This window comes from Theobroma cacao, chromosome 2 (genome assembly GCF_053813885.1).
Source record: "Theobroma cacao isolate CCN51 chromosome 2, ASM5381388v1, whole genome shotgun sequence".
NCBI lineage: Eukaryota > Viridiplantae > Streptophyta > Magnoliopsida > Malvales > Malvaceae > Theobroma > Theobroma cacao.
The window spans coordinates 43,493,603-43,510,775 of record NC_142640.1 but is presented as its reverse complement, the minus strand read 5'-3'; the positions used below and the strand labels follow the sequence as shown (position 1 = coordinate 43,510,775).

Below are 17,173 nucleotides of genomic sequence, written 5' to 3'. Positions count from 1 at the left end.
GATAGTTAAGGCTCCTTTAGATACATTCAAGACACCATCTTGACTACTATATTTGTAGCCTTTTTTATCTAACAAACTCAAGGATATCAAATTCTTTTTCATGTCATGAACATGTTTCACGTCAAGTGTCCTTACCATACCATCAAACATCTTGATCCGAATTGCGTCAATCCCAACAACTCAATCATCTCCTAATTGTATAGTGCCCATATCAACAGATTGATAAGTTGTAAACTAATCACACCGAGGACATATATGAAAGCAACAAGTTGAATCCAAGATCCATGTATCCATCAGGTTACCGTTAGTAACTGCAAGAAAATTATTAATTTTCTTAAAAGTATCAAAGTCATCTCCAACCACGTTTGCAGTACATTCAGACTTATTGATCTTTTCATCATCCTTGAATTTGGTACAATCTTGACGGAAATGCCCTTTCTTACCACAATTCCAACAAGTTTTCCCTTTTGCTTTAGATTTACTTTTCTGTCTAGACCCTTCTCTCTATCGTTTCCTCTATTCACAATTAGGCCTTTTACTTGATTTTCATTCCTTATACCTCTAACTTTCTTCTTCAATTCCTTAGAATTTAAAGATGTCCTTACATCCTTGAAAGTGAGTGTGTCTCGACCATATAACATAGTATCTATGAAGTTTTCATACGATGGAGGCAAAGAACATAAAATAATTAGGCCTAAGTCTTCATCTTCAATTTATAACATCAATATTCTTTAAATTAAGAATAACTCTATTAAATTCATCAATGTGGGCATTAACGAACGTACCTTCACTTATCTTGAGAGTATACAATCGTTGCTTCATATTAAGCTGATTCATCAAGGATTTGGTCATATAAATACTTTCGAGTTTAAACCACACTGTAGCAGCAAATTCTTCATCCTTGACTTCTCTTAGCACCTCATCAAACAAAGTTAGGAGAATAGCACTATATGCTTTTTTCATAAGGTCATTTTTCTCACCATCATATAAATTCAAAAAAAGATGCTTTTTTCCCTTTAGTGACTTCAACAGTCTTTGTTGCACTAGTAATGTGCATATCTTAACACGCCACAGGCTGAAATCATTTCTACCATTAAACTTTTCAATCTCATACTTGATAGACGAAGTTGTCATAACGAGATTTAGATTGACTCAAGACCTTGAAGCTCTGATACAGGTTTGTTGTGAAAATTGCAGAATTATCTCTAAAGAGTTGCTCAAGATCTTATCTAATCAATAGAATAAGAAAAGAAAAAAATCAAGTACACCCACAAGAACATAAGAATTTATGTGGTTCGGTCATTTGATGACCTACGTCCACAAGCACAGCAACAAAAAAAAATCAGGAGATTACAAAAATAGTGTCAAACTCAGAATCTTTATCCCACGTACACCCAAACCAATCTCTCTAAATTTACGTGATGATTATTCTTTAACCCCATAGGATCATTCTATAGTGCCAAATACAAAAATCTTATCCTAATATAATTAGAATATGTTATTCTAGTCTAACTAGATTTAAAGACTATCTTAACAAGGTATACTAGTTTAATTAAAATTAAATAATCCTATTTGAATCACAATTCAAGATTATCCTAAATAATTGAACTGGTGTGAATTAAACTTGATCTCAGGATTTAAAAAAAGGAAAAAAAAGAAACAAATTTTACCACCAAGAGCATGTTTTAAATTTATTATTATTTAATGCAAAAGTATTACTATAAATTGTATTTTAATTAACTTTAAAAAAGTATTTTTAAAACTTTGGTTAACAGAACTTTGTTTTTCTTTGTAATAAATGAGGACCATTTTTGGCTTATTGATTGCGACTGCCTGTTGGTTCCCCTTTTGACAAAGTTGCAAGCTTGGGGGCCTTTCATATTGCTTGTTCTTTTTTTATTATTATTATAGCTATTAATTTTTATTTTTTTTTTAAAGGGATGGGAATGCTTCAACCGACACCAATTCACGAGCAACTATGGCGTCTATTATTAAAGGTCCTATCTCCGACAATTCCAGTTGCCATAAATGACACCACCTATCCTCAATCCCTACCATCCCATCCTTAAATAGCAGATGGAAGATTGGTACTCCAGGCTACACTGCCACTATTTCTTTCTTTCTTTCTTTCTTTTTCTCTTACAAGTTATGCAGCGCACTTTCCGGTTTCAATTAGGGCCCAAACTATGGAAGCTAGGCTCCGTGATACACGGCGGGACGAAGACTTCAACGCAAGCTCTCTTTCCTTTCTCCTTTTTGTTTTTTTTTTTTTTAATGTTTTTATGCCATGTTACTTTTAATACTGAATTCCTTATTGATAACTTTCTTTTTGGTAAAATTAACACACGGCGGGCTTACTCACATAAATTTGTCTTATTTCAATACTTGAGTACTGTTTGGTCTTTGCTTAGTGATGTGTTTTTTGTGCAGCCAGAAGGACAGAAAAGAAGAAGCGGTGTTTAATGTTCGCTCTAGTGTACTTCATTGAAGACAAGAAATAAACCCAAGTATGAACAAAGGGGACCCCATCAGCTGTTGAGCCTTCTCCAACAGAACCAACTACCACCACTTTCATTGAATGTCCCTGTGGCTACGCCCTTGGATCAAGCAACTTTCTGTCTCAGTCCCCTACCAAAATTATATAATTCCTTGCACCAACTAGCCTTCCCTTGCTTATAAGAAAAATAAGAAGTTAGTATTTAAGAGAGTTAATTACACATTTGGTATTCAAATTATAGAAAAAATTACTTTTTAAATGTCTAAAGTTTATTATTTTATAATACATTTTTCAACTTTATTAACGACATTAATCAAACAGACGACGTGATGAGATTGCACTTTTCTTTAAAAAGTAGGAAATGGTTGGAACAGGCAAGGGCATCCAATGTACCATGCACCCTTCCTGTCAAGTGTCGACTCCTCGGCAATTCGCATAACATAATATAGAATAAAATTGCCCCTCATATGATAAGGGAAGGACCAAGGAGAGAGAGATCCTTGTGTCATTAATAACACCATTGCCAAACATGTCCTTCCAACTGAAAAACAACACATAAAAAGTATAAAACTGATCTGACCCCAACCAACTGGGAAAGAATAAATGAAAATTTCACAAGAAATTTCCCAATCATCGTTTTTTCGTAATACTAGTAAGCAATAATATAGATTTAATTTAATAACTAATTTTATGTGATTTATGGCAGACATTGCTTTTTGTGCTTTATACATTACGAAAAAAAATTATTATATCGAAACTATGCCTAATAAGTTACAAGTAAAACCATTAATAATTTAAGAGATTACTACGTTCTTAACTCTCAAAATGTAAACATAACAACTAGAGATGAAATACTAGAGGGAAACCACCAAAATTTTGAACCCAAACTTACACATTAACTAGAAATTTTACATCCAGCAGGGGTAATCCATAGGTGACTGAAAGTAACTAGAGAAAAGAAACAAGCAACCACATCAGCAAGAACAGTGATATCATTCCATCAACCAAGGGAGTGGCAGTCCAAAAATTATAAGCCAACAACATGTTTCTCTCAGCTGAACCATACAAACCCATCCATCACATTAGACCTCAGTAGTCTGATGGAGAAATGACATCATCGATCTTCAAAATCATCTTAACAACTTGTGTTGCCAGCAAGATCTGCTGCTGCTTCCCAATCAGTGTCTCAAATACGTTTTGCTCGCGCATATCATTAGTCCCAACATCATTGCAGTCAATTCCAAAGTGAGGATTATTCTCCTGCGCATCAGATACAAAATCAATATCTTACTCCATGCTGCTGAAATTATACAAGAACAAAAATTGGTCATCATGCTAATTAATAATTACCTTAATTTGCTCAGATTTCACTGCTGATAGTGTCTCAATGGGTTGGAGCCCACTATTCTCAGCCAGTGCCATGGGGACTGCATCTAAAGCATCTGCAAATGCCCTGATTGCATACTGCAGATAATAGAAAATAAATACCCTATAATTACTCCCAAGAAAAAGGAATACTAAAATATTTAGATGAATACACATGCTTCTTCGTACCTGCTCAACTCCTGGATATTTATCTGCAGCTGCCTCAACAGCAATTGAGCAAGAAATCTCAGCTGAGCCACCACCATAGACTATAGAATTGTTGCGGATTAGATTCCTGGCCACGCACAATGCATCATGGATACTGCGCTTGGTCTCCTCTATCATCATCTTGTTTCCTAATACATCATCAAACACAAGAGACACCTATCAGATATATATCCCTAAGCCATCTCAATTCAGCCTAACGCATTACACCTTCTATGAGCAACCCTAAACCCATTATTATTAATTGAGCATAATGCAATAAGCCACAACCCAATTGCAACCAAATAGAACAAGGGGAAAGAATCTACCTCCACGAATAAATATGGTTACAGCTCTTGAATTTGCACAGTGTTCAATGTACAACATTTTATCTTTTGTGGTTCCAAAAGACTTCTCTCTGACCAAACCAGCCTAAAAAAATAGAATAAATAACAAGTGTTTCATGTAAGATACAGATGCAATACCAGGGGATTAACCTGAGATTTTAAACTGTAAAAACTTCAGCAAACGTGGATTGCTAGTCCAAATGAGCAATGCATTAGTGCTTGCTTAAATTAAAAGTCATCAAATATTGTATCATCTCACTTGAGCTTCACCTGTTGTCTATCTAATGCATGAAAAAATTTCCAAGAGAGGAATTAATCGAGCACACATTTCTAAGTAAAGTAATATAAACAAGGAAAGAATGCAGCAAAACATACCCTTCCCAGCTTTTCTGGGGTCAACTCTTGGAACCTTGGCACAATCCTTCCACCTATGAAAATAAGCATAATTAGATTGCTAATAAGGTTGCACAGCATATTAGCAACAAAATACTTATCTATCATGAATTTGGCTACCATGTCTGGAAATGAAAATAAACTAAACAGAAACAAACCTGTAGCTATTGCTATGAGCTCCAACTCCACACCACCAACCCATCTCACAGCAGGCAAGTTCCGGTGCATTAATAAATGATTTGCCTCATCATCAAAACCCCATTGACAGATAACCAAGGTGGCACCAACATCCTGCAACAACATTATTATCAGAACAAGTTGTCTACCCCAAAATTGCAAAGGTGACCATAGCAATAATCCACCTCCACCACCTCTCTCCCCAAAGAGAATAATCTAAAGCAAGATAGAACATGAAAGGTTGATCAAAAATTGAAAAAGATATTCCTCAAAACTCCAATCTGCAGCCATACCTTGCACTTTTGGACCATGTCATCAAAATACTTTTGCTCTTGCAGACGCAAAGTCTGAAACTTTTCCACTGTATCAATGTCCACCTTATGTTTAGTCTTTGGCTTAGGTGGCTCAAATGGGCAAGTTAATATAGCAATTTTTGCATCTTCAATTTGCTTTGGCATCTGTGGATGACTCATGTCCTTGTCAACAGTGATTCCGTATATTAGCTCAGTATCTTCCAGTTTCCCCCCAACTTTTCCCTCAACCTTAATCAAATCTAAATTGACATCTTTCCTCTCTAGATCAGCAACAGAAAGAACTGCTTTAACAGAAATCTCAGCCAAAGGGCGCTTGCATCGATTCACACTGTAAAACAACAAAAAATGGTTGCAAATTCACAATACACAAGATATACATAACATATCAGTCTAGCAATGCACTCTCAACTTTTTGCCTTTAAATCCCAATATTAGGAGTCTCACTTCTCAATGCTAACAAGTTTATAAATTGCTAGATGATGGTGTGTTTGAACTGAGCCAAGAGCCACATAGTTCAGATGGTTCAACACACCACCATAAACACCCCAGTGGTTACTTCAATCTTGCAAACATCCCAAAAAGTCAACATTGAGATCTGAATTTGAGGATCATTCAGGAAAAGACAATAAGGGGAAAATGTAGCCAAAAGGACTACCAATCAAGATTAACTAATATCCTTGCAAGTTAAGGTGTCAGCATTTCAAAAGTTTGAACTAACATTTAGAAACATTGTTCTTACCAAACAAGATGATACTAGCACCTGCAATTCGTTTAAAAGCTTCCGCAACATAATGTGTTAAAGTCAAGCTTAATGGCACCTTGTATTGATCAAAGCATCACCTTATGGAAAATCTTTATTCAATTGCAGACTACTATACTAGAAGAAATATAGTCAAGCAATTAATTTTTTTTAACATCATAATGATAGCAACACAATGAAACCAGGAGCCTGTAATTTGATATGACAAATCCCAGTGGTTGAGATAGGATATTACGATGAACAAAAAAATAGGATAGTTGATATACACATGAATTATCCTTCACAATTTTTTTTTTAAAAAAAGGAACATCTTGTAACAAATTAGACATAATTTCTCCTTATAGCACAGCAAGATGCAAGCAAAAATTTAGCCCTGGCAACATAAGAAGCTAGTATAGTGCCTGTTATAGTCATAATATGAATGTTTCTAGTCATGCATTATGGCAATCTGAACATCATAAGGGCAACAGAAAGTACAGCAATATACCAGGAAAAAGGCTAGGAACTTACATTTTCGAGGACAGAGTGGTCATGCAAGTTTGAACCAAAGGCTCTATATTTGTTGGTCCAAAATCAAACTTCTGAGCTATATGCTCCAAATGCTCAACAGCTATTCTCGAAGCCAGTTCATAGCCCTCTGCAACCCGAATGGGATGAATCCCACGCTCTAATAGCCGCTCTGCCTGCTCTAGAAGTGCTCCAGCCATGACAACAACACCAGTTGTTCCATCACCAATTTCATAATCCTGGCTCCGAGACAGTTCAACCATCAATTTAGCAATTTGATTGTCAACATCCATCTGCTCCAATATTGTAGCCCCATCATTTGCTGACAAAATCCCAAAAAAGAAAAAACATCAGGAAACTTTGAACACGATCTAGGCATAATTTCAAATAAAAAAATCTGATATACTTAGGTTCAACATTAACTCCTGAAATATAAACTTCAAGAAGCTTTGTCCTGAAACACTAAGCTTATAAGGTTAACTCAGCAAAGTTTATCTACATTAACTTTACCTAAAGACACCAAAACTAATAAAGTTTCTAAAGTAACCACAAATCCCAAAATTACCAATAAGCCTAACATTTCTCTCCACAAACAACTTAACCTAACTACCTTCTCATTTCGAAGTTCCACGTCAAACAGATCCATAACAGAAAATTCATTTCTATAAGACCCTAATCTACTAACCAAAAACTTGGAGATCAAGAAAAAAAATTTAAAAAACAAAAAGAAAAAATGGGAAGAAGAGGTTAAAAAGAGTTAACTGATGGTGACATCGCCGTCGGGGCTTTGGAGCATCTTATCCATGCCCTTGGGTCCGAGAGAGGTTCTGAGGATCCGAGCCACCGCCTTGCCAGCGGAAATGTTGGCTTTTTGGGCTTCGATCCCTCTCAGCCTTGTTTTCTGCTCTTGCTCTTTTATTATAATGAAGGGCCTACCGAACTCGTCGAATGCCAACGCCATTTTCTCCTGGTCTTACTGTTTCGTCGCGGATCTATTCTTCTTCTTCTTCTTCTCTTCTTCAATGTTTCAGTCCCTTGAAGAGTTGGAAGTGAGAAGAAGAGCGTGGAAGCTTTTGAGTAAAATGTTGGCTCGGTTTACCTTTTTCTCTTTGTTTTCAAAGCCCTAACCAGTGGCTCTTTTTGTAATTTTAGGCCGTTTCCTTTGCTCCTTTTTTGGGCTTGCCTGCCTGTCTGTATTGGGTTAGGCCCATTATTCACAGAAAAATCTTGCATGGCCCATTAAGACCATAGATAAGAGATACGCATTGTTTTACTCTAAAAAAATTTTAAAATCCTAAAAAAGAATTTATTAACTAGTTCATATCATGACATTTTTCTTCGCATAAAATTCATTTCCATTACTTTCTCATTATTTACCACCAATGTGTATAATACGATAGGAAAAATCATTAAATAGACTATTTTTACCACCACAACCATATTGTCACGGCTTGCAAATCCGTGACAAGCTTAACCTACGCAATTAGCTGGCCAACAACAAATGAGAGTTGTCGTGTACACAAGACGCTAGTAGGATTGGGTTGCATGAGACCTAGAATGATGGGTTCCGCAAAGCGAAGCAAATTAGCAAGCTTGGTGCACAAGGGCAACGCGCTTGTGGGTCGTGCATACATGAGTTGTCTACTTAGGTTGGACTTCTTGTTAATACTACCAACTTGGGTAGTTAAGTTAGTCTAGGGAAAGTAGGCTAGTTGTGCTCTAATTAGAAATAGAACACTTATTTTAATTATGTTTTTTGTTAACTACTCTAATTGTACTAACAACTAAAAGTAGAGTTCCTTTAGGAATAAGATGGGCTATATTATAAATAGCCCCTTTTAATTTCAATGTAAGCATAGGGGAAAAAACATACTAATAGCCGGCATAAGTTTATTGGGTCGTGTGAAATAGTATATTTTATTTCTCCCATATCTTCTTCTTTAGTTTACGCTTTGGGGTGAGCATTTGATTAAATTGGTTAATTCAGTTAAGGAATATTATTAACCAACTTAATCGATATTTTTAAAAAAATTAATTGAACTGAATCGATTTAACAACTTTAATCAACTTTAGTCAGTTAAATCGAATTTTTTTAACTTTTTTCTATTTTTTTAATTTATTTAAAAATATATTAATAATGTACTTTATGTTACGACATACTACATTATTACTTATAATTTTACTAATATATTAATATAGTATATTATTAATATGTAATTTTTGACTAATTATATTTGTTATACTATACATTGATTAATTAGTTTATTAATAAGTACACTATCTATAGTGTATTAAGATATATATTATATAATGTATAATTGTAAATAATATATACTATATTAATATTTACTTTATATAGTATATAGTATATATGTATATTGTATTGATATAAATTATATATAGTGTATAACTATATACTAATACAATGTATTGTGTATTAATATATTACTATATATAGTTAATATTTACTTATATAGTATATAAGTATACTAAGAAGGCATATAACATATGTACTCTATAATAGTATATTGTTATATATAATAGTAAATTGTTATTGAGTAATTAGTATATTAATAAACACTATATAATATATAATATATTGTTATATATTATAATATAGTTAATTATTAATATAAGTTATATTACTATAGAATACTAATATTAATATAAGTTATTTTAGTAATATAAGTTATACGATAGTAAAATTAATATATTTATATATATATATATATATATATATTAATAAGTTACTATATTAAATTATTAATATTAGTTATATTACAATAGTACACTAATAGTACTAATTTAATATACCTTACTATATTAATATAATTTATACTATATTATTATAGTTTATTAATAATTTATAAAAAAAGTTATTATAGTCTATAATACTCTATATAGTATAGACTATATATTGTACATTAATAAATATACTATATAAAGTATAATATATTAATAACTTAAGATAAAAATAAGTTAATATAATAAGTTAAATTAATAACTTGAGCTTAGGGTATAGTTTTCATATATTAATATCTACATAAAGTGTATTTTATTTTTTATTGTTGATGATTAAGTTTAAGTCATTTATTCGTATACAAGTATAGAAAAAATGTGTGAGTTAATACATGTAAGAAAATCCCTCTCGATGATTAAATCTAGCCGATCATTAATATATATGTATAGAAAATTAATGTGAATGCATACATGTAATAAAAACCTTTAAATATACTTATTTCAAAGTCGATTAATTTGGTTAATCGTCTTCAAAATTTTTAGCCAGGAGTGCATATCATGGCTTGTTAAGCACATTCAAGGTCATAGTAAGTTGAACAGGGTCTTAGCCTACTAGAAAAATCTTAAAAGAGATTTTTCGAAATGACTTTTGTTGGTCCCAATAATATGTGCTAGAGGGGGGTGAATAGCACAATTTGGCTCTTTCAAATATTGTCTCAAAGTCTAGATAAGGGTGAGACAAATGAAGGAAAGAAAACGAAACAAAATAGAGTAAAAAGGACAGTAAAATTTAGAGTGGTTCGGTCCAAAACCTACATCCACTACCTTGATTATCCAACCAAGGATTTTTCAAACAATCCACTAGAAACCTATGAAATTCACAAGCTTTTCACCAAGCTTTACAATGACTTTTACAAGGCTAAGCCAAAACTTTTTACACTAGTTTTTCACGGGCTAAACTAAAACCCAACACCTAACTTTTGAAGGCTAAGTTAGAACTTTAACACTTTCAGGCAATCCTAGCTTGAAACAATCACTTAGAGTGACTCCCTCACTCTAAGAATACAAGAAAAGAAGTAGAAGAAAGTACCAATGATCACAAATTGATCTAAATGGTGCAAGGTTGAGTGCAGAATACAAATACAAAGGATGGGCGTTTAAGTGCAGTGAGGTGGAGAGAAAATTTTCTGGTTTTTCAACTCTTAATGACTCAAATCTCTTCATTCCAAGAACTAGTTTCCAACTATTGGAAGACCCTTTTATACTTGGAGAAACATCTCGGATGGGAGTTTGACAGTTTTTTAGCCATTAGAGACAGTTGAGAGTCGGTTCTAGCCGTTACTCTGTCTTTTAGTGCAGATTTCAAACTTGCAAGCAAAATGCTCTTAGTCGACTAACCGATATCTTGGTCGACTAAGTCGTCTCTGTTTTTTGGTCCCTGTGTTTGGTAGTCTTGGCAGTGCACACTTAGTCGACTAACCCATTTCTTGGTCGACTAAGTTGGTTCTATCTTAAAATTCAGATTTTGACAGTAGCTTTTTAGTCGACTAACCTATTTCTTGGTCGACTAAGTTGGTTCTATTTCTTAATATTCTTCAACCCGCCATTTCTCCAATTTAAATTTTAGTCAACCAACATTCTTCAATATTTAACCAAAAACTTTCCTTTTAGTTGATCAATCATTTTTCTTCATTTTCGTGATTCCTGATATATACATTCAAAAGGTTGATTCATTATTTCCATATGACTTTTTGTCCTGCACACTTAGATAGAAATGTTAGACACAAATGAAATGGGAATATTTTATTATCATCAAAAAATGAAAAGAGCCAACAACTTTGAAGGTTGTCATTTTGTGTATAAAATAGTAAGAGAACTATTTAAAATTTTAAAGCCTGTTTTAAATAGTTTATACATGATTATACTTATCGCTTTTATCTTATCTATTCAGACATAATCTATATACATGGCTAACAACTTGCCATTTTAAAGCATCTTGGATGCAAACATACTCACTGGCCCAAACTTCCTAGATTGATTTCAGAACCTTAAGATCATATTGAGACAAGAGAAGAAATCATATGTCCTTGACACACTTATTCCACCAATCTCGACCAATGATGTTAGTGCTGAGGATAAGGAGGCATATCAACATCATGAGGATGACGATGATTAGGCAGCATGTGTGATGTTAGCCAATATGACCCTTGAGGTCCAAAAGCAACATGAGCACATGGGTATCTAATCCATGATTTTTCAACTTAGATAATTGTTCAAGAAGGAAGGGTGCATTGAGAGATATGAGATCTCTAAAGAATTGGTCTAGTGCAAGATGACAGAAAAGAGTTTTGTCAGACTTCACATACCGAAGATGGTTGGACTCAATGAGAGGCCTAGACAATTAAGACTGACGATGGATCATGAGTTGAGTACTAACTTAGTTCTGCAGTCTCTTCCTAACAGCTTCAATCAGTTTGTGTTGAACTTTCATATGAATCGTTTAGGAGCTACTCTTTCCAAACTTCTAAACATGTTGGATATGGCAAAGAAGTCCATTAAAAGAGAAAAGAGAACTTACTTTTTGTTTCTTCTTTAAAAGCTCAAATGAAGCAAAAAAATAAGAAAGCCTAAAAGGGAAAGAAGGTAACATCCCAAAATCAAAAGGCACTAAAGCCTAAGGGATGTGTCAAAAAGGACAAAGAGAAGAACATTTGCCACCACTGTGACAAACCTAGGCATTGAAGGAGGAACTGCAAGGAGTACCTAGATATTATGGGCAAGGAAAATAAGCTTATTGAACATTTGCCACCACTGTTAAGATATATTATTTTATATTATAAAGGTATATGATACCTTATGTTTGTTCTAATATGTATGACATATTGTAGAGACTAAGGACAAAGATAAATAAGATCTTATTTGAGGAGGTGACCGCATTGATTGACTACATGGAGCATTGTATGCTACATATGAATGGTTGTACTCTTATTTAAAGTCACATAAGTAGTCTCGGACTTGTTCCCCTCAATAATGCACATTCATTAATATCTTTAGTGTAAATCCTCTTTCATGAACCAGAAACCTTCCCCCTCGATAATTCGTTGGCAAATCCGTCAAAAAGTTGTCAACGAAATTGTTAACTTACCAACTATTTTTTGTATCGACAAAATATTTCGCCACTGACAAAATATAACATTGCCATCAACTGCTTTTACAATTGATTTAATAACGGAATTTTTTGTTTGAAATCTGTAGGTAATGCACAATACCAATGGAATTTCACCAATTATCAACAAATATTTCATCAATAAAATCAACAATTCTTATATTTTTTCACATTTATATCGAACATTACAATTTTATTTTTTTAGATTATATAACACCCAATAATTATATTACATTGAAATATTGGAATGGTAAAACACAAAACCCAACCTTAATGTTATTATTATCAAGCAAGACTTAAATAAGAGTTTTTTGGTCAAGTTCCTTATTTTTTTAAAAACAATAATTAAATAAAAGCTGAAATTGAAAACCCAAACTACCAAATTGAAAGGCTTCATTACTTAAATTAAATGTACAAAATTTGAAAAATTTGAATAAGTTTTGATATTTTGTTTAAATTGATAATTTTATAAAAAATCAATTAATTTGTAGCATTTATTAAGCAGTGATTAAATTTTCTATATAAATCGTATTTTCATTTAACTTTTTACATGTTATTAATAATCTCATTAAATTCTATCAATCTATTGCTTTTGATTTTCAAACTTAATTTTAATATAATTGTATAAATTGACTCAAAAAATTTTGTTTAAGGTTGTAAAAACTTAAATTCAAATCATACTAGATAACTTTATATTTTTCAAGTGTAACCATATATGATATTGGATTTGAATATTTAATTTAACAATAAATATATGTATTTTTTCTATTTAAAGAGTCAATTAAGAGATCGTCTTTAGGTAAATTTATATTTGATAAAAAGAATATATATTTAAAAAGAAAAAAGAGAAGAAAATTTATTCTAAATTTTGCCCCACAAAATCGAATATAATAGCATTAGCCAAATTTGTTTTCCCTAAATATGGAAGACAAGGAAAAGAAACAACGTCCGTAGCATAAAGAAAGCAGATGCATGCATGGTTTTCTCGAGTCCGCACAGGGTGTTGAACCCGTGTATTGCGTTGATGCCATTCCATTCTTGTCCGAATTCAGCATTATATAAATCTCTCCCATTCCCTCCGCAGTTGTGGGGTGTTTCTCTATTATTAAATCCTAGAGAACAATTGCATTCTTGGTATCTTAATTTCTTCTTGTTCTCCTTTGTAACACCTCGAACAAATCTAACTCCAACCAAATAATAAACAAAAAAAATGGCACGCCAAATCCTTGTTATTGCATTGGTCTTTATTGCCCTTATTGGGTTGGTTATGGCTGGTCAAGACTCCTCTAGCAACAAAAGAGGTGCCGAGGCCGCCGCATCTGTCAATGATGATACCATTGGCAACACTGATGAAGCAAACGCACCAACTACTAGTGGTGATGAGGCTACTATTATTGTTGAAGGCCCTGTTGGCAGTGAGGATGCAGCGAAAAATGCTGCTGCTGCTCAACCTCCTAGCAGTGGTGCAACCACCTTTAGGGTCTCTGCTATCGCTGGAGCTGCTGCTGTTGCTGGCTACCTAGCCTTCTAAATTAGCTTCGCTTAATGCTACAACTTTTCTAGTTTTGGTTTGAGAAAAGTTGTCTAATTATTATTTGTTCATTTAATTCACATTGTTTGTACCGTAATTTGACATTTGCACAAGGTTGGTTGAATTTGTTATGAATAAAGGAATGCATTTTAAGCAAAATTTTTGCATATACGTTGCTTGTGTCCATTTGTTTGTTCAAATATTTTATCTTTCATCATAATATCCATGGTATATCATGTGAAATATATATGCTTTTATTTTAATTTCCCAAGCTAATACTATAATTAAATGAACAACCTCATTTAAGGTTTATTGAATGTATGGTCATAAAAATTGGTGAAAAGAACAAAGCATTGGGATGTTGTTAAAATTGCACCAAATAATAGGGATAAAGGAAAACAAAGATGCAAGCCTCATATGATACAACTTATTAAGATGAATTGAGGTCCGAGTAATAATCTTAAATTTGAGTTTTGGATTTTCACTTGTATAACCAAAAAGCAAGCAACCAAAGGAAATAAAATCTAATTGCAATAGCAGGTGATGCTCATTGGCCGTTGGCAAAATTATACTGCAATTGAGAGAGCATATGCATTCTAAGTCAATCATACCGGAATTGACTCCTTCAAGTTCGAGGCAGTCATCAATGGGTTGCTTTGTTGGATATTGCATCATTAAATTTAAATAATCCTTATCAACATGTACACAAGCAGAGGGTTGGAAAGCTAAGATTTTATCTATTGGAGGGAGGGTGACACTTCTTAGATCTATCCTTGCAAGTCTTCCAATTTTTTTATGTCCATCTTCCAAATACCTAAAGGCATCTTAAGGGAGCTTGAGAAAATTGAAAGGAGATTCTTGAGGTGTGGAAGTGAAGAAAAACACAAGATTCATTATATTGAATAGGACAAAAGGTGCAACTAAAAAGAGAATAGGGGGTTGGGAATTCTTAATCTTGAGTTAAAAAATAGAACTTTCCTTAATAAATGACTTTGGAGATATAAGAGTGAGAGAGATAGCTTGTGGAAGGAGGTTATAGTGGAGAAAATAGAAGAAAATCTATGAAATCCCACCTTGATGTATGATGTTAAGTTAAAGATTCCTTAGGTAAACATGCATATTTCATGTTTCAACACTTAAAAGTTAAGTTTTGAAGCTTGGCAAAATTCATGTTTTGTTGCTTAAAGATGATTTACAAGGTTTAATGTAGAAAGGAGTTCAATGGACAAAGTTTTAAGTTTATTTTTGCTTATTGGAGTTTATCTATCGATAAATGTTTTTCATCTATCGATAGATACAAACCCGAAAAAGTTTTTAAGAAAATAGAAGAACATCTATCGATAGATATTCATCATCTATCGATAGACCGTCCTATCTATTGATAAATAAGCCACATCTATCAATAGGTAGCAACCCAAGAGCTTTTTAAAAGAACCCTAAAGCAATCTATCGATAGATAACACTATTTTCAAAAAAATAAAAGAGATAAAAATGTATTTTCACCCCTAAACTATAAATATGTCACATTTTTCGAAGGTTTGTAGCCTTCAACCGTTTTTGCAATGTATTTTCTAAACCCTAAACTCTCTCAAACCCATTTCAACTCAAATTACCATTTTTGATGATTTTAAGCTTGGTTTGAGTTTTTATGAACAAAATGACATTTTTCAACTTTGAAATCTTTAAATCTTGATTTTCTAGAACTAAAAATGTTGTCTCTATGCCCAAATTTTTCTATTGGTTGCTAAAGCTCAAGGTTTTGTCATTTTCCTTAGCATCAAAACTCACCTAAGATAAAGATGAAGGATTTTTAGGTTTCTAAACATTATTTAGTTAATGTAATAGTGAATTTAAGCTAGAAAATTAGTTTTAGTTGAATTTGATTAGTTTCAAAGTTACTTGGAATGGGTATTCTGAGATTATAAGTTTAAGAAATTGATTGTGATAATTATTAAATGTTAGGAACGGTTGAAAACTTTGAGAAAATCACCAGAGAAGAGTTGTGATTAGAGCTAGATGTTGAATATCTGATTAGGTGAATGGATACACCTCTTCAAGTCTTTTTATATGTAAAATGAGCATGATTTTTATGAAAATTATTGATTATGCATGATGAACTATTGTTTCAAGAATGGTTTCTCAAAGGATTTGAGTTTCAAGGTTTTCAACTAGTTTTTAAGAATATGATTAAATGATTTAAAAGGATGATGATTTATTATGTATGTAACACAAATGATTTTCAAATTGTTTGTGAATCTACTTTGTATATAAATATCCTATTATTTAGTAGTTTTCAACAAAAGGGTACAACTCCTTTCAAATGTTTTATACCAAAATCTCCATTTCTATGAGATATGTATGAAATGCTTAGAGCATGCCACATTGCTATAATTATGAGATGATAAATTTCCACATATTAGATGAATGATGAATGAGGTGTGTTTATTGAGTAGTATGTAATGTAGTTCCACATACTTATATTATGAGTATAATGGCATAATATGATGCCAAATGTACACTATGTGTTTAATGAACGATTAAGAATTATGTATTGAGCATTTGATTGCAATATGAGTCATGAATGATTGTTACCCATGGTTATCGAGGGTTATTTTGTAACAAATCTTATAAGGTAATGAAAGATTTTTCATTACCACCTTATTGGGAAATAGGGAGCGAGGCAGTGACTTCATTCCCCATTTGCATGCACTCATGCCTAATGGGAGATATACCGTAAGGCCCATAGTGAACTGGGATTATCCCGTCACAAAGGTATTTGATGAATGTTTATATTTTGTTTGACTTTATTTAATGATTATGATGCTTATTATTCCATTGGTATGATGCATGGTGTGTTGGAACAAGATTCCTTAGTCTATTATAAAGGTAAAATGTAAGGTTGAATTGTGAGATTAGATGTTAGTTAGTTCAAATTTCTTGAGTTTCAAATGCATTGTTGATAAGCCCTAGAAGGCAAGTCTCAACACCATGACATTAAAAGATGAATGCATAAGTTAGCTCTTTTGATTGTGATTCAAATGGTTTACTCAAATTGGGTTTTAAGGAGTATAAGACTTCACAATGTATGAAACGAATTTTCATTATTGTTGAACTTGATTTTCAATGGTTTGATACATATTTCTAAATAATTATGAAACTTGTTTGAAAACATG

General features: G+C 32.7%; 2 protein-coding genes and 1 long non-coding RNA gene across 3 annotated transcripts; 2 read left to right on the top strand and 1 right to left on the bottom strand.

Annotated features, from left to right (window-relative positions):
* Window positions 1–1,944: 1,944 nt before the first annotated feature.
* On the top strand, window positions 1,945–2,715 carry LOC148764308 (uncharacterized). Its single transcript, XR_016024666.1, has 2 exons — window positions 1,945–2,231; window positions 2,431–2,715. It is a non-coding gene; the product is annotated as an uncharacterized LOC148764308 (long non-coding RNA).
* A 656-nt stretch (window positions 2,716–3,371) lies between these two features.
* On the bottom strand, window positions 3,372–7,660 carry LOC18609635 (T-complex protein 1 subunit epsilon). The gene is made up of 9 exons (XM_007044850.3): window positions 7,327–7,660; window positions 6,568–6,886; window positions 5,277–5,625; window positions 4,965–5,097; window positions 4,789–4,841; window positions 4,396–4,498; window positions 4,052–4,218; window positions 3,848–3,961; window positions 3,372–3,757 (listed from the first exon to the last, which is right to left on the bottom strand). The coding sequence occupies exons 1-9, from the start codon at window positions 7,523–7,525 to the stop codon at window positions 3,587–3,589; spliced, it is 1,608 nt and encodes a 535-aa protein (XP_007044912.1). The 5' UTR covers window positions 7,526–7,660; the 3' UTR covers window positions 3,372–3,586.
* Window positions 7,661–13,679: 6,019 nt separating this feature from the next.
* Window positions 13,680–14,000, top strand: LOC18609634 (uncharacterized). The gene has a single exon (XM_007044849.3). It carries the CDS (start codon window positions 13,680–13,682, stop codon window positions 13,998–14,000), a length of 321 nt encoding a protein of 106 aa, XP_007044911.1.
* The last annotated feature ends 3,173 nt before the right edge of the window (window positions 14,001–17,173 follow it).